Below are 21,345 nucleotides of genomic sequence, written 5' to 3'. Positions count from 1 at the left end.
CCATTTTAAAATCAATATAAATTTCTTTGAACAAGTTTCGTTTTCTAAATATTTGAGAGGATTTTTCTATATTTTGAGAAATTTCCTCACTAAGCCCACTTTAATTAGATTTTTCTATATTTCCACTTATTGGGAGATATTTCTCAAAGAAGAAGGCTCTTCGATCGTTGCTATGGAGCTATATGTATGTCTGATCCACTGTTTATAAAAAATTAGGTGACATAGCTTCATCGATTCCATTGACTTCCCACGCTGCTCAAGAATATATATATATTTTAAGTGAGGTCAAAATCGTCTCCTTCTACCTGACTAGTTTTGTAGTACCCTCCTTTGGAAGGGTATAAAAATAGAAACATTATATGTATTTCGTTGTACTCCCTTGTTGTTAATGATATTGTCAGCATCAGGTGTATTTATTTATTGATTCGCAGTCTCTGGCTCCTCTTGCCTCGCTCTTAGTCCATTGAGGTGAGAATTTGTTAAGTGCGCGCGCAAAAGGCATTGTTGGCATGGTCTTTTGTTTGACTTTGATTTTGTTTATGGTTTATTGTCTTTATAAGATAATAAATTAATTAAATAACATTACCAGAGTGAATTTCTTTTTCAAATCTTACGATTTCCGTATGCCACATACAACCAATCGAAAACGAAGTAAGTTGGAGCACCGACTTCCCTAATACCATTTACCAGGTGAAACAACTTTTGCAAATATACAAGACTAAATGTCAGAAGGACTTGGCCAAATGGACTAGTCTGTTGATGGTGGTCAAGAAATGGTGTATACTTTCTTCTGCCTCTTACACACACATTTGGTTGACTTTAATATACCATTTCACTATATGGGTGCATGGTATAAAAAAAGGTCACTGGGGCGTTTTTTAATGAAGTTTCAAAGAATTTGTGGGGGATTTTTTTTGGTAAATAAATGATATTAAAATAACAATACACACGAAAAACAGAATTTCTTGATCGATTATGTAGTTATTTTTAGGTAATTGTTAATACTTGGGATTCTAAATATAAACTTAATACTCTACCTACTAAATATATCGCTGATTCTCACCGTATATTATTATTTTTAGCACTTCTAATGGCTCGCCCAATTAGCCGGTCAACTTCCGCTTCAGACTCAAGTAACTAGCCGACAAGAGGCTAAAAAACACAAATGTTTCTTTATGGCCATTAATGTACATAAACTTTTGTTTATTAACGTTTATACACAGAAATTACATACTCGTTTCCACATATTGTACATATTGTATATATGAATTGTTTCTTCAAACAATACATAAGACGACTTGTGTGTATGTGTGTGTGTATGTTTACACATTTTCACTTAGAACTTATCGCTTTAACTGAGAAGTTTGGGTCAAGTGCGCTCACGTTTTGTTTATGCCTAATGACACTTCATTAATTGTTTTTAAAATATTTAATTGTATTAATTAAATTGATGGCTTAAATGCAACAATTTAATGTCATTGGCAGCGACCTGCGGGCGGGCCAAATGCCAATGATTAATTGTGTATTGATTTTTAGGTGACAAAATCAATGACTTCTGTTTCGGAGGCATCGAATTGTGTGGGAGAATCGAACAAAGCAAAAAAACAAAAAACCAAAAATTAATTACGCTCCCTTATAATATACAACGCATACATACATTCATATATATATATATATACGATTATTATAAAGAATTGTGAACAAATTTAGCCATTCTCGTTTTATTTATATATTGATATATGATCTGATGAACTAAAAATATTCTCATTTACATGAATCTAATTAAAAGTAATTAAATGGTCACTGCAAAAGCCTTATTATTTAAATTCCAATCAAACTAAGTAATTAAGTAGTCTTAAAGGACTCATATACATATGTATGATCAGCAGTAGCTATGTGTATCATCCATGTCTAGTCCTTTTTTCTATCTTTTTGATTATTTCTGCTTTCAATTTAATCGAATCGAAGACTATGAATTGCTAAATAGACAACAGAAAATCGAAATAAAAAAAGTCTGGAATTGACTGATTTTAAGAATATGAGCGACGACTAAAAGATAAGTCAACAAGATCATGGTGGACACAAAGTAATTTGGGAAAGAAGGACATATCGACTGATTAAACTATCTAGGCGATCTATTTGAAATCATATTCCACTTGAGACACCATCTTGAAAGACCACAACATCTAAAGCAAAGCAGCTCGACTATGGAAGTCCAGTAAAAAGATTCTATAAAAGTTTAAGTGCAGAAGATTGGACACTTCTTTTTAATGATCTTTCCTACTTTCTGGATATCAGTATCTTATCGTTTAAGGAACAAGGATTACAAACAAGGTTTCTGTACTTCAATTGCAATCAATTTTCCGGAACCTATAAATCTTTACCACCCAAAATCGATATTTTGCATTATTTAAGAGCATTTACTAGAATTTACTACATTATACATTACATACATTAATTAGCCTAAAACTGAAAAGTTTGGGTATGGAAAATCTTATATTTTGTTAGGGCAAAATATCATCAGTTATAAATCAAGCCAAAAAAGAAATTCATTTAACTTTCATATTTATGTATATGTGTATACTTTTTGACGTATGTCGTCTCAGAATTTTGTTAGCATTTTTCTTACACGTTTTGTGTATTTACTGTTTCCATCAGAAACGGATTCAGAGGGGTGGTGGTGGTGGTGCAGATGAGTCCCCTGATTTCCATATTTCAAAAATGTAAGTTTTCAACTTGCGTCATCATTTACGTAATTTTTGCGAAATGCTTGCAAAATCTGTTCAAGACACTTTGTGTGTTGTAATCTCCACAGAAGGGGATTCATTTCAGTGACCTTTCCCCGGACTCACAATCAGTTTCAATCTAATCTATATGTCTTACGTATAAGTATATCCAACTACATATGTACATACTTTCTCCGAATAGAATCCTCTGTTTATGGTTACCAATGAATGTGTTCATTTTTTGTGGCAATTAAATTATTTGCGTTTTCACTGTGAGTTAATAATTTCCTGACCACCCGCCCACTTCCAACCTAGCCCAATGTTTTGACAACTTGGTCAATGGGTTATTATGATAATGAACTCGATTACAGTTCACACATAGTCTAAGCTCTTTTTTCAGGTTTTGTGTGTGTTTGTTTGTAGGTTTTTTTTTTCTCTTCAAGCTTGTAATTTGCTTGGCCTTGGGAAGACAACATGGCTAGAAGATTTCACAGCCTAGGAGAGGTGAAACTTGGTTTCTATGTATAAATATATGTATGTGGGTATGTATATACAAATCGTCGTGTATATATTCTGCTTTACACAATGCCAACCGCAACTGTTGTTGATAATGATGGTAATGATTATTATTACTATGATGATGATGAAGAAGAAGCAGCACAAAAGCAACCACAGCTGGCCGGAGGTCAAACACTGAACAAATCAAGTTTACAAAAGTCTCTGTTTCTGGCTTGGTCCGGGGGCATTAATCCGCGCCTCAATTACACAGACACAGTAGCCAGCCAGCCAGTCAGCCAATTGTGATAAGAATCGCTTTGGCTAATTGAAAAAAAAAAAAAAAAAAAAACCAACCAAAAAAAACTCAAGATTCAAGATGATGATTTCTTCCCCATCAGCATCACCATCACCATCACCAAAGAGTGTGCCCAAAGTGATTTATGTGCATTAATTTCTAATTTGAACTTTTCTGTGAAGTGAGTTCATGTACAAACAGCAGCAAAAAAAAAATTTGTTGAAGGCAAATTACCTAAAAAGAGTTAAGAGTTTCTTAGACAGGCGAATTCCCAATGCCCTATCTATCTCCTTCCGTCTCTGCCTCTATCTCTCTCTCTACACCTTTGAAACAAAACAAAAATAAAATAGAATTAAGCTGAAGCAATTGTTGATCTAGTATTCGGTTTGCAAGTAAAGGTAAATTGAAATCATTTTGCTACTGTTAGATACCTAACTTGTTTATTGATTTCTCTTTTATTTTCAAATATGTACGTATGTATGTATGTACATATATGTACATATGTACTTATATTGTATGTTTTGTTCGTTTTAGAAATCAATCAACAAAACAAAAAAGGTATTATTCAATTTCTGACCTTCATTAAAACCAAAATGTGTGCGAACTTTTGAGACATTGGAATTGTGGACGTAATTACTACTGCCCGTGGACAGTCGCCTGGGCTGGCATAACTGAATTTGCGACAAAACACACACACACACACAGACGTACACATATGATACACAAAAATTGCCTCGAAAAAGTTTAACGACTTGTTCCAAATAAACATTGGATCGTTGTTGTGGTCACCACACACAATTAGGGCTGAGATCAGCTCCAGGCTTTAATTGGCACGTTTTTGGGCTTAATTGGATTGAAGATTGAGCCCACAGGGCATTTGTACTATATCTTGTACACATGAGCATGTAGGAAGAGATCTCAAAGACCAGATTAACTTAATTGAAGTCAATGCAAAGATCAGGGCCAATATAAATTGAGTATATTAAGTGTATTTCAAATATTCAAATCCAATTAAATCAAAGGGTTTTTCATAAAATAAAGGATATACAGTAAACACTCCTCTAGGCGAACAACAATAATATGTAAGTGTAATTTTTCTTAACGATTGTTTGTTTGTTTCTGCTTTAAACTCACCTTTTGATTCAGTTCTTCTAGTAAAAACATTTTCTAGGACTTGAAGACTTTTCAAATCAACATTTATGTCGTTTCATTCTGTTGCAACCATTTTATTTGAATGAAGTCTATGGGCTGACATGACATTTAGCCTTTTCCCCATGCAGATAAAGTTCTTGGGGCTTTTCGATCGGATATAGCTGCCATATATTGAACGATCAATCTTTAAAGTTGTCTTAAAAAAACACTTCACCAAGTTTCATTTAAATCGGACTACCGTATTATAACAAATAAGTAGCTTCCATTCACAGTTCCCTTGAGACATACATATGTATGGATGTACTTGTTTATTTGTTGGTATTTAGTTAATTTGTTTAAGGAAAATGGGGAAAACAACAACTTACGTATTATTAGTTATGTGATCGTCACAAAGTCGAGAGAAGTCGCCTTCCTTATATCATGTAACTTATTAAAGTGGCTATAATTCACATGGCTACAAAAAATTTTTCTTAACAAATTGTTTATTGTCGTTGAGTTTTTATTCCTTTGCGACTTGGAAATCCATATGTAACTCACAATTGTCAAAGTCCAATCACAACTACACAATTTCCTCCTTCACAACATTAATCGATGGAATCAACTTGTAAGTAAGAATATTTTTTATTAAGGAAACTTTAGAAGTACGCGCAAACAATTTTGATAGATTTATGCACACATCTGTTGAAAAATTCTAGAGAAAGCAAAATTAATAGGGGGAAAGAGGAGGATGTGACCTACATATGTAGTTGTAGTCACAAACGCAAAAAAGTATTTGCATGTTGAGTTGAATTATGTGTATATATTATATGCAAATACGTATAATTTTATTTAAAATATAATATAAAAGTGACTTTCTATTATTTCCTTTTTGTCACTTTCACTGAATGCTAGCATTCAATTTGAATCAAGCGCTTTAAATTATCGATAGGTCAAGAGTTTCGAACAATTATCGACTCTTATTTTTATTTGCAATAACAATACTGACAACATCTGGCAGCACTAACGACAACGTGTTCCAGACTCTTGACGGCTTGTTTTTCAAATTTATGTTTTTAATGAATTTGTGTTTTTAATAAATGAAAATGGCAAACGCTGTGAGAAAGGAAATACTGTGCAACTTTTGCCAAACCGAAAAGGATGCAAATTTAATTTACACAGCAAAGAAAGTATTTGCCGGCCGCAGGGTGATTGATATGCTTAAAACTGTATCTCAACGCAGCGTAAGTAGATTCTATTCTAACTGGGCCAAATATGGCGCTAAAATTATGAAAGTGGATTAAATAACAAATCGCCCTTCTTTTTTAGGTACCCGGCAATGTTACTATCAAAATATGCAATGTCTGTGCATCCAATTTAATGACCATGACAGCCATGATCGAGAAAACTCAGCAATTGATTGAGCAGGGCCTTGACTCTCAGAAAAAGAAGACAACCACAACCACCCAGACAGCCGATCAGCAGAACAACGAATGCGAGGAAGAGAATCCTTTATTGGAAGTCATTGATTTGGACGAGAAAGCAGCTGAGATTGCACCAGAAAATAAAAAAAAGTCTAACTCGAAGAAAATTGATGCAAACAAATCAAAGGAAAATATTCTGCTGCCGCCAGCTGCAGGCAGTCCAAAAAAGTCTGCAACTTCTCCCACCAAAAAGACTGCGGCATCTAAACTGGATACATCTGATGATACTCCAGTTCCAAGCAGTCCAAAAAAGGCAGCGACTGTATCTAAAAAAACTGGTACTCCCAAAATTAATAAGACCATTGATGCAGATGAAGAAAGAGATCTTGTGGATGCAGTTAAGCTTACAACCTCCAATGCGAAGGCAAAGAAGAATCATTCTCTGAACCAGCTATTCGGGAAAAGTGAAACCATCAATGTGAATGTCTCGGATAGCGAAAATGATGATGGACCACCCGCTGCGACTGAAGTTAACAAGCAAACCGAAACCAAAGCGAAGCCTGTGTCCCACATTGGTGCGTTTGGGTGCAAACTGTGTGACTTTAATTCCAAAACTGCAAAGAACTTGAAAGTTCATCTAAAAAGTGTACACAATCAGCAACGGCCGAGAGTTTATTTCTGCGATTTTTGCCCTAAGTCCTTTGGTGTATTGAAAACTCTAACAGAACATTTGAACTCCCATGGCGATATTAAATCGGAGGAAAGCAAGAAAAATGACGAACAGCGGCCAAAGAAAACAAAATCAAAGGAACCTCAAGCAACCAAACCAGTAGTAGTTGCTGCAGAGCCCACATTGGCAGTCCTCACTGCTTTAAATGAACCCAAGCCAACTGAGACTAATATCAATCCGGAATATACTTTTCAAATTAATGGGGAAAGTGCCTCCACGCCTAAGCCCATTGTCGCCAGGCGCAAATCGATGAACTTCCAGTGTGAGATATGCGATTCGGAAGTGCAAACGGTGAAACTAATGCAACAGCATATGCAAACGGCTCATCAAATTGAAAAGCCAAAAATATTTAAATGCAATACATGCGATAAACAATTTAGTAGCAAGCAAGGACTGGATTTTCATTCAGATAAGCATTTCAATAATAATAATACTGAATCTAAGGCTCTTAGAAGTGCAGGAAAAACGAAGGAGGCAGAACCAAAGGAAGCCAAGCTCAAACAATTAAAATTATCTTTGCCCCAAAGCGAAGAAGAAGATAAGATAAAACTAACGAAAGAGGACTCAAAGAAGTCAAAAAGCTCTCCGATCAAGAAACCGGAAGACATCGAGAAGTCGCCAGTTAAGAAAGCCAAGATAAAATCAGAGAAAATTATCAATTTGGACAATACGGAAATTTCGCTTTTATCGAATGATGAGGAATCAACTCTTAATCAAACTGTCATGAAGTCACCTTTTAAGAAAATGAAAGAGAAAGTGATTGAAACAGCTCCATCAAATGATAAGGAACTATCTCCTAACAAAAGCTCAAAACGGAAACGCGATTTAAGTTTTAGTTCCACAGTTGAATCAAAGAACGATTTAGTACAATCCACCACAATTCAAGAGGACGAAATAAATCACAAGGTGAAACCACATAAAAAGACCCGACTAGAGTCAGTTGTCTACTCTGAAAATGATTTGGAAATCACCGAATCGTACATAGGCGAAGAAGAGGAACCTGTAAATTGCAATCAATGTGGCAAATCTGTGCCCTCACGTAAACGCCTCGAATCGCACATAAAGAAGAGACATGCCAAGACTCTAATCTGTCCCATTTGCATGTCCATATTTAGTTGCCACTTGGAGTATGTTTCTCATTTCGGGGAATGCGATACGAGCAACGGCTTGGCCTGTGGCATACGTAAATGCAAGAAAGTGTTCCAGGACGACGACTTCTTAATTTCCCATCTGGAGAAGAAACACGAGTGGTCCTAAATTTACAGAGCAATCAATAGAACACAGCGGAGATAATGCGTCTCCTCCAAGTTAGAACTATCCCATCACAGCATCAATCCTATATTAATGGTAAAAACTAAGTCAATTTTGGATTTCTTTTTGTTAATTTTGTTTTCAAATTTACATTCATGTATGTATAAGAAATATAAAATTGTAATAGTTTGTTTTACTTGAACGAAAAGTAAATGTTAATAAAAAAAAAAAAAAAAACGAATTCTAAAACGAATCAATAGCATTAACTGCTAAATGCTGCTAGTCTAGGCTAATTTAGTAGTTTTTACCACATATAATCTGGATATAAATAACAATCCCATGCAATTGAAGCTGCGAAATACACTTAACTTCTTGGTTTGCGAACAAAAATTTAACTTACATTTATTAATTGCTTAAGTGTATTGAAATGATTTTAATATCGTCATAGGGTTTATCAGTTTTGGGATTCGCTTTAGCATTGCAAATATTGAGAACCACTTCCATTCCACGATAAACGCGTCCAAAAACTGTGTGCTTATTATCAAGCCACGGCTACAGAAAATAGAGGATAAACTTAATATATTTTCAAGAAATTGTACTACTAGACTCACTGTTGGAAGAACCGTGATGAAAAACTGACTGCCATTGGTGTTGGGTCCGGCATTGGCCATGCTAACCGTATAGGGACGATCGTGTTTCAAGCTGGCCACAAATTCATCTTTAAAATCATTGCCCCAAATGGATTTGCCACCAGTTCCTGTACCTGTTGGATCACCAGTTTGTACCATGAAACCCTTGATCACCCGATGAAAGATATGTCCGTTATAGTAACTGCAAATTGAAGTTGAATTGAGTTATCCCGAAAATCTCACAGGCGTTATATCCTTTTGCTTACCCATTTTTTGCATGGACACAAAAATTCTCCACTGTCTTTGGGACTTCCTTGAAAAATAGCTTCATATGTATGTCACCTTTGGTGGTATGAAGCACCACGTTCTCATAGATTCGTTGAATGACTAAAACAAAAGCATGGAAACATTAATATTGATTACAACTAAAAGCAAAAAACAAATGACTAAGAAAGAACCTTCGTCTTGAATGTATGGAGTAGTATATGTTAGCATTTATAAAAGAAATAGTCATTAGAAAATTGGTTAGTAACAGTTTAGATAAGAAATATGAAAATTTGTTAATTTTAAGAATACCTGTAGCTTCTGGTACGGCAATTGTATCCTCCTTTGATGGTTTCTCATTGAATATATCGCGATCTACATCTTGCAGATCGGAAGGTAATCTTCTGCTATACAAGTAAAAACGATTTTTTCTAAAACAAAGAAATAATCAGATATTTTTTGAGATATTCAACTAGAAATCAGATTCTTTAGACTACTCACTTGTACGCCGTGCAAAAGGCAGTGGGATCATTTAATAGATTCTGTAAAGCTGGATTCTCGCTTGCCTCATGCTCCAGCGTAATAGCTGCTTTCTGTCGCTTAATCCTTCCCTGAAACAGAGCCACTTGCAATGGTCTTATATTGTCGGTCTTTCCTAGAATTGTTACACAACGATTGGTGGTCACATTGATCACCTTAATGCCCAACATGGTGGGATAGAGCAGAAAGTGTCCGGTACCATCGAACATAATGTTAAACATGTTGTTTTGAGAAGTTTTTTCAAGATCTCGTTCAGCAGCCATTCTATATATTTGTTGAGAGAAATATATAATGCATGTAAGTATAGAGAAAAAGATATTAAAGTAAGGATTGATTATACCTTCTGCCAAATTCCATATTGGGAAGTGCATGCGGCGTCTGCTGCATTTGTGTATAAGTGGTAAGAGCTTCATCGAAAACTCGTATCAATTTGCCAGTATGAAACTGAAAGATGCGAACTTTCCGATCCGTGGATATGGCTGCAAATCTCTTACCATTCGGCGTTGCCGCTAGACCTGTTACCTGTGTCTTTTGCTTGGCAAACTCATAGAGATCTAAAAGTGATATAAAAGGATAACCTCAATAGTTTGTCGTAGGTGTTGTTTCTTAACTCACTTGTATCCAGTTTGGTTTCAAAGTTGACCAAACGTTGTGGGAATTTGTAATCATGTTTCGAGTTTTGCCAATATTCTAAAATGCCATTGCGATCCACTGATATAATTGTTTCCATGGCCACATTAAAGCACATGACCACCACCGGAGCCGAATGTAATTTATCCAGTGTGTGCAAGACACTGGTGGCATCCATGGCCTGTCCATCATATATGCGAATGAGGTTACTCTCCGAATCAGAGCTGTAAGAAATGTTCGAATTAAAGAGAATCACAATTGTATATATGTATAATAAACTTACATTGCTAATCCCTGGACTGGATCGCCGGGTGCATTTATCCATTCGGCACATTGAGGTGTATAGCCCAATCGTATAATATTAATCATATCAAAGTTAATCACATCGAAAATCTTGGCCGTTTGATCGGTGGCTGCTGTGCACAGAAGCGTCCCGCTGCTATTACAGACTAAGGATTTGATCGGCACCAAATGACTGCGGAAATGCTTCACAAACTCAATACCCAAATCCATTTTCTTCCAGAACTTGATATGGCCATCTATGCTGGCGGTTATTAGAAATTCTGTTTTGGTGCACACCACATGCGTTATGACGTCCCGATGCATATAACTCCGTTCATAACTCTCGGCATTGGGTAGATTCTCGAGATATATATGCTCATAGGGTAGCACTAGTGGAAGGGGAAGAATCATTCGACCAATTAATAAATAGCGGAGAAAGGATTCAGTTTATGGTATTTACCTTTCTTTTTCTTTGCCGGCACTGCGGAGGCAGTTTGCTCTGATGGCATGGGTCCAATCCAGGCATCCTCCTCCTCCGGCTCACCATCCTTATCACGGACATCTTCTTTTTCGTCATGTGAATCGGTAGCTTGACGCTTCAAATTTTCCTTGCCACTTTCTTCACTCATTTTCAACGAAATACACAAAATTCAAACCAACAAATCAAAACATATGCGATTCCACCTAGAGATGTGCACATTTCTGATAAATGCGCCGATAGTATCGACTAGCTGTCTCATCACTATTGCCAACAAAATAAACATGAGCCCGCCGACGTTTGTTTACTCTTACGAAGTCTCTCTTATATTACGTTCACATCAAATCAGCCATAATAAGGATTGATAAATCCTGTAGTATCTATTTTATATAGTTTGCTGATTTTGTTTACATTTGACAATGTTAATAATAACAAATCCGGGAGTTGATCTAAAATCCTTAACCAATCGATCCGGATTAAATATAAAATATACACTGCATGTTGTTGAATCAAGTCAACTGTGTGTAATTATTCATGTCACAAACTTCGGATCAAAAGTGTATAACCTTGATTGTTGCAAAAGGGTATAACAGTCAGAAAGCAAAAGTCAAAACGGGCTAAGCTTGTAAAGAAATTCCGAAATCTAAAATAATTCAAAAAATTTTCTCTTGACGAAAAAAAATGCAAAAAACAAGCGAAAAAGAGGAGCCTCCTCCACATCAGGGACTTTCTCCAAATGGAGCTAGTGCAGTGTCGGAAACAGTAGCGGAAGATGGCTTAGTGGTTGCCCTAAACACCGAAATGCGCACTCGCCGTATAAGAATCAACAAATGGCGCGTCCGTGAGGGACAAAATGTGGCACCAGCTCAAATACTGTTCCTTTACCAAGAGGTCGACGACGACGATGATGCGGATCAGGATGAGGACGGCAATGGCAAAGAAAAGTCTGCAGACATAAGGAAATTCAAGTCGACACGTGCCGGTGTGGTCCGAAAAAGGCTATGCAAGGAGCATGACATTGTATTGAATGGGTAAGTAGTTGTCCGAGGAGGAGGAAGTGATAGCTTTCAAGTCAACTATGGTTACCTTTTAGAGATGCATTGCTGGAGTTATCTGAGTGTTTGCACACTACTGTGATGAGGGACATGTGCGCCGATTGTGGAGCCGATCTGCGACAGAATGACAATGTATGAACTTAATGAGGAAGCCATTCAACATTCCAAATTTATACAGTTTTTAAACTTTTTTAGGCTCAAATGTCTGAAGCATCTGTCCCTATGGTTCATACCATGCCCGACCTTAAGGTCACCCAGAAATTGGCCCAGAAGCTGGGACATGACGATACCCGTCATTTGTTAAACGATCGCAAACTGGTGCTGCTGGTTGATCTCGATCAGACAATCATACACACGACCAATGATCCGGTCCCGGAAAACATAAAGGGAGTTCATCATTTCCAGCTCTATGGGGCACAATCGCCATGGTATCACACATGTCTTCGACCAGGCACCACTCAATTCCTGGAGCGTATGTCGCAGATGTATGAGCTTCATATATGCACGTTTGGTGCTCGTAAATATGCCCATATGATTGCCCAGATCATTGATCCTCAGAGTAAATTATTCTCGGATCGGATTCTGTCGCGAGACGAATGCTTTAATGCCACCAGCAAAATGGATAATCTAAAGTGAGTCCCTAAGTTTGGATATGTGCCTAGAAATCCAACTAAAACTTAAACTAAACTATTCCAGAGCCCTTTTTCCAAATGGTGATAAGATGGTCTGCATCATCGATGATCGGGAGGATGTGTGGAATATGGCTTCAAACTTAATTCAAGTGAAGCCCTATCATTTCTTTCAACACACAGGCGACATAAATGCTCCGCCGGGTCTGGCCAAGCACGAGTTAGATGGCGAAGGTGTCAATTTCACAGGTAAAAGAGATAACAGCGAGAGAGAGGGAGAGAGAGACGGACCAAATGATCCTTGAAACTAATCTTTAAATATTTAGCAGAAGACAAGCGGGTTCAGAAGCAGCCCAAAGAGAGTAAAGACAAAAGAACAAACAGTATACAGGGTACATGTGATAGCCAATCGAATGAATTGTGTGATAAATCCAATGTCAAGTCGGTGCAGCAAGAGATTAAGACTGAAACACGGAATAATGGCAAAAAGGAAGAGAAAAAGACCAACGGTCAGAAGCAGGAACAAATCGTGATTGAAGATCCGGATGATTATTTACTCTATCTGGAAGTTATTTTGGGTAGCATCCATAAAAGCTTCTATGCGACATACGACGAAACAGGAGAAATATCCGATCTTAAGGTACTTGTGCCCCAACTACGGTCCGAAGTGTTGCGTGGCCAACATTTGGTCTTTTCCGGCCTGGTGCCGATACAAATGAAATTGCAGCAATCCCGTGTATATCATTTGGCGAAGAGTCTGGGCGCAGAGGTACATTCCGACATTGATAAGAATGTCACCACCCATTTGGTGGCCGTCAATGTCGGCACCGTAAAAGTGAATGCAGCCAGAATGCTGTCTCAAATTAAAGTGGTTAATGCCTATTGGTTGTGGGCCTGTGCCGAACGTTGGGAGCATGTTGACGAGAAACTATTCCCTTTGGACTGCATGTCCCAACAGCTCACGGCAGCTCGTGATGGCCCCAATCCCCCAGTCCATCCATTAGAGGCATGCACTCCATCGTGTAGCAAGCAGCAGCAGCAGCAAAAGAAGGAGGAGGACGACGAGCAGAATGATAACTTTCGCGTGACTCTTAACCCATTGTTGCTATTCAGCAATGCGGATATAGAAAGTATGAATAAGGAGTATAATACTTTTTTTTGACTCTGATGAGTCATCGTACTGCTCTTCAGTCTCCTCTTCACCCACCGAGGACTAAGCATTCCGCTAGAAAATTTAAACAAAAAACAAGTAAAGCAAACGGAAAGTAAATTAATTATGTGTGGATCTAATCCATTAATTTTGAGACTGATGATCATATGAATCTTCTCCAAGATCTCTTGAACGCCACTTACCTTACCACCCAAGTAGTCTTGAAGAAAAGAAAAGGCTTTGACAAATTTACTATACACATTTTCTTATATATCTTTATAAACTTCCGAAAGCAAAAACTAAAAAAAATAGTTTAAAAAAAGTAAACCTTTAACAATGGATGAGGGGTGGGGTCTAGTGGGATCCAACATAAAGACATGAATTTAACTACATACTTGAGAGAGGGAAGTTTCCGTATATTCCTTTCTCTCTCTCTCTTTCTTTCACTAAATCTGATCAACAACAAGGGAAAAAACGATAAAAAGTTTAACTTTTCTACTTAATCGTATATCTGGATATAGATAATGATGATTATTAATGGGAATAATAATGATGATTAGCAGCTCTCAGGCAACCGTTTTGTCATGAATCTCCGCCTGCGCCACCTTCATAACATCTAGAGCTCCCTTATTGATCAGTTGATCGGCAAGGGATTTACCCAATTGATAGGATTTTTGCGTAGATCTCTCGACTGTAACAGGCATGTTGATAAAGGCCACAGAAAAGATTGTCTACATCTTCGATTAGCACGGGCAGTGGCTGGGGCTTAGGCTGCTCCTCATCGGCATAGTCGAACATTTTGACTGTCTTTTGGAGAAAAGGACACTTGGCAGTGGCGGCAGCAGAAGCAGCATTAGCGGAATTATTATTATGTGGTGGCATCTCAAGTCCGCTGCCCTTATGCATGGAAGCGAATGGACATTTCGATGAAGTGGCTACATTGTCGGGTTCATCGCCAATGCTGCTACCAATGCTTGCCCGACTACTGGGCGGAGTGGGCAGCTCGGATACAGCAGCAGCAACAGCAGCAGCTCCTGTGTCTATTCCCGTGTGAGTCACTGGGCATTTGCCAACTTTGGCGAATGAAATTTTCGTCTCGTTATTAACAAATGGGCACTCGCCCATAAAGTCCTGACCGACGGTCATCTGAAGTGGGCAGTGTGGAGGTTGTGCATTGGCATTGGCGTTGGTCGTGTCGGCGTCACCGCCTCCATCTCCGCCAGCACCTTCATGAAGATTGTTGTTGTCGCCTGCCAGACCAACAACGGGACACTGACGAGCCAAATCGATGTGACGCTCCAATAACTGTTCCATGCTAAAGTTTGAAACAGTTTCAGGAGTAATCCCATCCTCACATATAACTGGAGGACTACCACGTTGTCGAGGACTGCTCTCATTGGAGCCTGGTGGCGTGTAGTTGCCATTTCGAGCCCGCTTTGTGGCAGGTGGTGAGTCTAGACTGTTGCTATTGGACTCATCTGCCTCTAATTGCACATCCTGCCCACCTTGGCCACGTTTTCTCTGCTGTTGCTGCTGCTCCTGTACATTATTATCCTTTTCGCTTAAGGCACAAGCCAAATGTTCTCTTATCTCGATAGCCCCATCCAGACTCCAGACAGCACCAGTTAGTGATAGATCCACGTCCTGGCTATTCGCTGTCATGGGTTCGCCCTTAAGTTTACTCCAAACAGCCACTGGAGCGGAGCAACCGCCCCCCAGAGTCTTGAGGAAACTACGCTCAGCCAAAATTCGGCATGTTGTATTCAGGCACAACAGTTTCTGTAGCATGTCGAGCACTGGTCCATCATTGGCACGACATTCAACAGCTAAGGCACCCTGACCCACCGCATAGAGCAGATCCGTGGGCTCCAGCACTTGGCTAATGCGATTCATCCAACCCATGCGCACGAGGCCAGCCTGAGCTAAAATAATGCCAGAGAACTTGGAATCAGCGGCATCCAACTTGGCCAGCCGAGTATTAAGATTGCCACGTATATCGCACACTACCAGATGTGGATACTGACGCCGTATTTGAGCTGTCCGTCGTAAAGATGAAGTTCCTATCAAAAATAAAGAAAAGGATAACTTTAAACTAAGGAAAGAATTTATTATTTCACAATTTGCTTACCAATAACACTACCCTTGGGTAATGTGGCAATAGAATGCCCTTTGAAATTTTCACGTAACACCAAAGCATCACGGGCATCCTCTCGTTCCAACACGGCTCCAATGGCCATGCCCGTCGGTAGAGCAGTGGGTAAATCCTTAAGCGAATGCACCACAAAATCAACACCACCATTACGCAAGGCATCCTCCAGATCACGGGTAAACAGACTCTTCTCCCCGATCTTGGGCAGGGAAATGTTTAGCACACGATCCCCAAAGGTGGACATGGTATCTAGTAAAGATAAATATCAGTAAATTAAATTAAAGAGAAATGGAAAAGGGGGGAAACTTTTCTATTCAGAGATAACAAACAACAATTCCGGTTTTGTTTCGAAATCAATCAAATAAGACATGCCATCACATAGTATGCCCCTTTATCGAGAGGGTCGTCGGTTTTCCGCCACCTTCTTATCACGCCATGCTAATGAAGTTTTGTTTCTCTCCCAACTACTTTTTTGCGTTTTTCTTATCGACATTAAGGTTGAAATAAATGATATACTATAAATAGTACATTTTTTAGAATAGTGGAGAGAACATTGCGTGCCTCAGAATTGGACTTTGCTTGGCATTAGAAATAAATGGGACAATTCTCTAAATGTTTGGTTTTAACTGTTTACCCATAAATAAATATATGTATGTACAAACTTAGTTTCTCAAAAACGCACCCGACTGAATGACTCATCCATCCATCCCCCAATAATAATTTCAATACGAAATTCTCATATTATGTCAGCTTGAATTGGCGGACTATCTTATCAGAATTGTTTGTTTCGCGCCTGCTACCACAAATAAGATGGTTGAAATATTTTGCCGATTTTGTTAAATTGATAAGCGTGCAGCTTATGAGTTTCAATAGATTATAGATTTCCCGGGACAATCGCAAAAATCATACATCAGAGTAAATAAATAACACACAAATATCAACAAAATGAAGATCTGCTTTATGGACTCTCTTTAAGGACCTATTCCCCTGTAAATCTACTTCATTTTAGAGTCAATTTTTAATGTAATTTTCAATTGTTTTTGTTTTTCTTGTCAATTTGCTTTAAAATTAATCCTAGTCTTAAAAATTAATCAAATATTTTGCAATATGTTTGTAAAAAATTAAATTGTTTTCAATTGATTTTAATTCATATTAGTAAATGAAGCAAATAATACTTAGAATTAAGAAAGGGTATAATAATAGTCGCCACAAATTTAAACAATGTGCAATATATGTTTCTACCGTATGTGCTCTATAGTTAATCAACAATCTATGAAATTGTATATGTAGGTATATAAAATAAAAGAGAAACAGACATTGACATTGAACAACTTTTTAGCCAAATGGCCAAAATGGCACGTGAAAAAAAGAGAGACAGTAAATTAGCAGCAAAAGAAGAAGATGAAATAAAATACATACTTTTTGGATAATGATATAAATAATCAGTTTTGCAATAACTTTGATGACATTAAAGATAGATTAATCCTTCAAATAACTTGGTCGATTTCATAATTGTTTAACACATTTAAAACATTTTGTTTTTATTCAAGATAAGAGAACAATCCCGCCCCATTTGTTTTCCACAAGTCATGTTGAAACTTCAAAACCAGTAAGAATATATAGATCTAAGCATGAGTCGACATTATTTCCCATGGCGGGAAATTGATCGGATCATTTTGTATAGTTTGTAGTATTTTCACTTACGAATCTCAAATTTCTGCTTGGGATACAATTTCTGTAGTCTTCCAATCACATGCTTCGTCTGTATGAGAGCCAACTGAAAAAGAAAATATATATTTTGCATTAAATATAAGCACACTTTAAGTGGAGGAGAGTGTCTGAACAGATGAATGACTAAGTAAAGTGTTTTGGGGGCAAAATGGTGTTAAGGCTGGCAATTAAACAAACAGCGACAAAAACGAAAAAAAAAACCAATTAACATTATTAAAAGTAATTTCAAATTTATATGCCAAGCCAGACAACGCAGTGAGTAGCTAAAAGCCGAGAGTTAAACCCGAGCAAAGTTGGCTTGGTCAAACTCAATTAATTAACCCTCGACAGGCCCAAATGATTTCAAGATTTCACAGAAACATCAATAAGAAATTCAAAAATTTCACAGATTTCGCAAACTTCCACTCCCAGTTGGGGGTTTTCTAAGGTAGTTATAGTGGGTTTCATTTAACAACATTTGTCATTAATTCTAATCATTATTAATCTCACTTTTGCAATGAAAGCTAAAAAAACTTTCTTTAGTTAATACATTATTGTTCGAACTACATACAATGAGGTTAAATCGGTTGCCCATTCACTTTGCAATAAGAAAAAACAAGCCCAAAAATCAAAATCTCGAATGTCATAAATAAATACATAAGTAAACAAGTACGAGTTGTTTGTATGTATTTTTTGTTGTTTTGTTGCTGTTTGTCTCAGCAGTGCGTGATGCGGATCTTATGCTGCTGACTTCTCAGCTGCAGAGCTGCCACCGCTGTTGTATAACGCTAACCAAAATTGTAAAAAAGACAGACAAAAAATAAGTATCAAAAGAAGCATAGGGAACTGTATTTGTTGCTGTTGCTACGAAAAGCAACAAGTCTTGCATAAATGCTACCAGCGTGACTACAGCGGAGGGTGGTGGCAGGGTGCGGTGCGGTGCGGCGTGTGTGTGTGACGGAAACATGCGGGGTTGGGTAATGCAGGGGGAATCGTATTTGATTTGAATTTCAAATAAAGCAAACCAAAAGTGAATTAACATTTAAACTTACCTCGCTTTTACGAGAACCGACTCGTATAACCTTCTCTTGGATGGACATTCTTTAAATTTCTTGTCACTATATTAAACAATTTTCTCAATTATTTTGGGGCTAGTTGTGTTTCCTTCGTTGTAGATTCTGTCGTTGCTCTTGTTGTTGGAAGTGAAAGTGTACTTGCGTAGGAAGTAGGCAGCTGATTTTCGGGGTCACTTTGATGGTTGTCACTGACTGAAGGGGGGAAGGCGGACGTATACACAGCTAGAGAGCGAGCTCGAAAGACTTGAGCGATGAACTTAAAATTGATGAATTAAATAAATGCATAAACTATTGAAGACACATTTTACGATTTATTGTCACGACGACTTTTGTACTCTTGTTCTTTTTTTATTAATTCGAGTCCCGTCCGCGCTCCGTGGCCGTTACTACGTCCGAGCAGAAGCAAAAAAAAAACAACAAAAAAACATCGATAGTAGCAAACATCGATAACCTATGACAATGACGGCGAAGTCGAATTCACGTTAGAGGTGGGAAACTATCGATAGTCGGCACCATCGATAGCGGCGATAGTTTTTTACCAAACCATCGATAGTGCCTCGATAGTGACCTACATAAAACAACTAAAATTAATTTTTTAAAAACATAGTTTAATGTTTTTAATTATTTATATGTACCTACATATATATGTTTTACGTCGCTTATTCGGTGGTTTCCGAGGAAGTAAGCAAAATGTTCACATTCTCCTCCTTTAGACGTGTTCTGCGGTCTGATACTACATATTTGCCCTGCCTTGCTGAATACCCGCTCTGACTGGACAGAAGTGGCCGGAATGCAAAAGTATTTTAACATCAACGTTTTTATTGCAGGAAAGTCCGTCTGGTTAACCTAAGAAAAATATTAATGAGAACAAATTAATTTTTGGATATTGATATTTAAAATTTTATAATTTACTTTCATCCATAATAGGGGATCAACATCTTGTTGGCTTAAGGGCCTTTCCAAATACTGCCTCTTCGCAATGATAGCATCCGATCGCGTGTTTCTAGCCATGGAACGGGCTTTGTTCCCAATGTAGTCGAAAAGCGGGTCCTTATTTGTTGAGATGGGTTCCACATTTGTGTCATTTGAACTATCTTTGTTCATTAAAGCCGTCAACTCGTTTTCGAAACAATGTGCAGCTTGTTCGGCATTTGACATATGTTGAAACCCAATCTTTTTAAATCGGGGATCTAAAATTGTCGCCATTCTCGTCGCAGTTTTTTTTCATATGGCGATAAACGTTTTACGATTGAATCTAATAAAACAGTGTAGTTGGAGTTTCTTGTAAAAGTGAATACCCAAACTTTTCTTGCGCCATCTTAAACTTTTTATTAGCAATAGTGCTTTTTTTAAAAAATTTTACAATTGCTTTACATTTTGAAATTATTGCCATTGTTTTTTCGTCATCGTCGAAATTTAGACCGTCTTGAACAACCAAATTTAACGTGTGAGCAAAGCAGGGAATGTTACGAATCTTTAACAGCTCGCAAGCTTTGATCATGGAGCTGGCATTGTCCGTGACAATACACTCAGTTTTGTCAAAGAAACCCCAAGAATTTAAAACTTCTTGCAAAGTATTCGCAATATTTTGAGCTGAATGGTTCGTGGCATCCAATAGCTTTCTTGTTGCCAATGAAGCTGTTTTAAGAGTGAACTCATGAATAAAGTGGCTAGTCACTGTTAAAAAACTTATGTTGGCACGTGACGACCATATGTCACACGTAACAGCAACACTAGAAACTTCTTCTAGAATGGTTGAAAGCTTTGCCGAAGTTTCTTTAAATAAATCCATCATCAGCACACTTTGTAAATGACGGCAACTTGGCAGCTTGTACCTGGCATCCATAATTTTGCTGTACTTGATGAATCCACGATCCTCTACTATGCTATACGGTTGTACGTCCAAGGCAACCATCTCCGCTAAAGTTTTATCAATAATTTTTTTTCGCGATGAGTTGGAATCGTACAGGACAGAGTTTTTAATGTATGAATCTACAGATCTCATACTTGATCGGCAGCTGCTGCTGGTGGATAATATGCTGTCGCCCTGATCTACATAATTAGCGGAGTTCCTTTCATTGTCCCTTAAACTAGCATGAAACCGTTTCAGGTGATCCCGCAAGTTGGACGTATTTCCGCTTGTCTTGTACTCCTTTTCACAATTTAAGCACTTCGCAAATTTTTTATCATCTGATCTTTTAAAGTAGTTCCACACATCAGATATTTTTGTTTTCTTTTTCAATTTATGGCTAGATGATGTAGCCGCAGAGCTCTTTTCCGATTCCGATGAGCTGCAATCGCATGTTTCTTTCGAATTGCGGCGTTTGCCTATTATAAAAGACACATATTAATAGTTGCTTTGAAATTGCTTCAACTACTCTTATTTTTATTACCCATTTGGAGAAAGCGATCCATTTCTTTAAAATTATGTTTTTGTTTTGTAATTGAAAGCAAGAAAATTTTTCACCAGCCAAGGGACGCCACTTTTTCAAAACGCGGAATTTATTTCAAAACTATTGGTGACACTATCGATACACTATCGGTACTGCATGACCATCGATAGTGAGTCGACTCGATAGTGCTCAACCATCGATAGTGCCATCGATAGTTTCCCACCTCTAATTCACGTTGAATTGACGGCGAAAGCGAAGTTCGCTTCTGTCGCAACTCGAACATCGAACAAAATCGAAAAATATCGATT

The 21,345-nt window shown here is 37.8% G+C and overlaps 6 protein-coding genes across 7 annotated transcripts in view; 2 read left to right on the top strand and 4 right to left on the bottom strand.

Annotated features, from left to right (window-relative positions):
* Positions 1 to 4,791, bottom strand: part of LOC137574216 (uncharacterized) — a 41,701-nt gene extending 36,910 nt beyond the window's left edge. The window contains 1 exon segment of the mRNA XM_068286385.1: positions 4,654 to 4,791. Within this exon segment, the coding sequence (XP_068142486.1) occupies positions 4,654 to 4,683 (30 nt within the window). The 5' untranslated portion in view covers positions 4,684 to 4,791.
* Positions 4,792 to 5,668: 877 nt separating this feature from the next.
* indra lies at positions 5,669 to 8,213 on the top strand. The gene is made up of 2 exons (XM_068286020.1): positions 5,669 to 5,891; positions 5,977 to 8,213. Exons 1-2 carry the CDS (start codon positions 5,748 to 5,750, stop codon positions 8,056 to 8,058), a joined length of 2,226 nt encoding a protein of 741 aa, XP_068142121.1. The 5' UTR covers positions 5,669 to 5,747; the 3' UTR covers positions 8,059 to 8,213.
* A 208-nt stretch (positions 8,214 to 8,421) lies between these two features.
* On the bottom strand, positions 8,422 to 11,099 carry LOC137573931 (peptidylprolyl isomerase domain and WD repeat-containing protein 1). The gene is made up of 9 exons (XM_068286021.1): positions 10,858 to 11,099; positions 10,399 to 10,786; positions 10,101 to 10,339; positions 9,826 to 10,039; positions 9,447 to 9,749; positions 9,258 to 9,376; positions 8,948 to 9,068; positions 8,664 to 8,883; positions 8,422 to 8,604 (listed from the first exon to the last, which is right to left on the bottom strand). Exons 1-9 carry the CDS (start codon positions 11,024 to 11,026, stop codon positions 8,458 to 8,460), a joined length of 1,920 nt encoding a protein of 639 aa, XP_068142122.1. The 5' UTR covers positions 11,027 to 11,099; the 3' UTR covers positions 8,422 to 8,457.
* A 370-nt stretch (positions 11,100 to 11,469) lies between these two features.
* On the top strand, positions 11,470 to 15,788 carry LOC137573743 (RNA polymerase II subunit A C-terminal domain phosphatase-like). 2 transcript variants are annotated; one of them, XM_068285764.1, is made up of 5 exons: positions 11,470 to 11,906; positions 11,969 to 12,062; positions 12,126 to 12,562; positions 12,627 to 12,808; positions 12,889 to 15,788. In XM_068285764.1, exons 1-5 carry the CDS (start codon positions 11,557 to 11,559, stop codon positions 13,719 to 13,721), a joined length of 1,896 nt encoding a protein of 631 aa, XP_068141865.1. In that variant the 5' UTR covers positions 11,470 to 11,556; the 3' UTR covers positions 13,722 to 15,788. The 2 variants fall into 2 exon arrangements, with proteins under 2 accessions (XP_068141865.1, XP_068141864.1); XM_068285763.1 differs by having other exon boundaries at positions 12,886 to 15,788.
* Positions 13,958 to 19,060, bottom strand: Hmbs (porphobilinogen deaminase-like protein l(3)02640). Its single transcript, XM_068285765.1, has 4 exons — positions 18,621 to 19,060; positions 17,563 to 17,635; positions 15,838 to 16,107; positions 13,958 to 15,769 (listed from the first exon to the last, which is right to left on the bottom strand). Exons 1-4 carry the CDS (start codon positions 18,666 to 18,668, stop codon positions 14,364 to 14,366), a joined length of 1,797 nt encoding a protein of 598 aa, XP_068141866.1. The 5' UTR covers positions 18,669 to 19,060; the 3' UTR covers positions 13,958 to 14,363.
* Positions 18,700 to 21,135, bottom strand: LOC137573745 (E3 SUMO-protein ligase ZBED1-like). Its single transcript, XM_068285766.1, has 4 exons — positions 21,038 to 21,135; positions 19,557 to 20,972; positions 19,284 to 19,490; positions 18,700 to 19,225 (listed from the first exon to the last, which is right to left on the bottom strand). Exons 1-2 carry the CDS (start codon positions 21,057 to 21,059, stop codon positions 19,900 to 19,902), a joined length of 1,095 nt encoding a protein of 364 aa, XP_068141867.1. The 5' UTR covers positions 21,060 to 21,135; the 3' UTR covers positions 18,700 to 19,225; positions 19,284 to 19,490; positions 19,557 to 19,899.
* Positions 21,136 to 21,345: the final 210 nt, after the last annotated feature.

Source organism: Drosophila tropicalis, unplaced genomic scaffold, assembly GCF_018151085.1.
Source record: "Drosophila tropicalis isolate 14030-0801.00 unplaced genomic scaffold, ASM1815108v1 contig_443, whole genome shotgun sequence".
NCBI lineage: Eukaryota > Metazoa > Arthropoda > Insecta > Diptera > Drosophilidae > Drosophila > Drosophila tropicalis.
The sequence above is the reverse complement of the archived record's forward strand: the minus strand, read 5'-3'. Positions and strand labels throughout refer to the sequence as shown.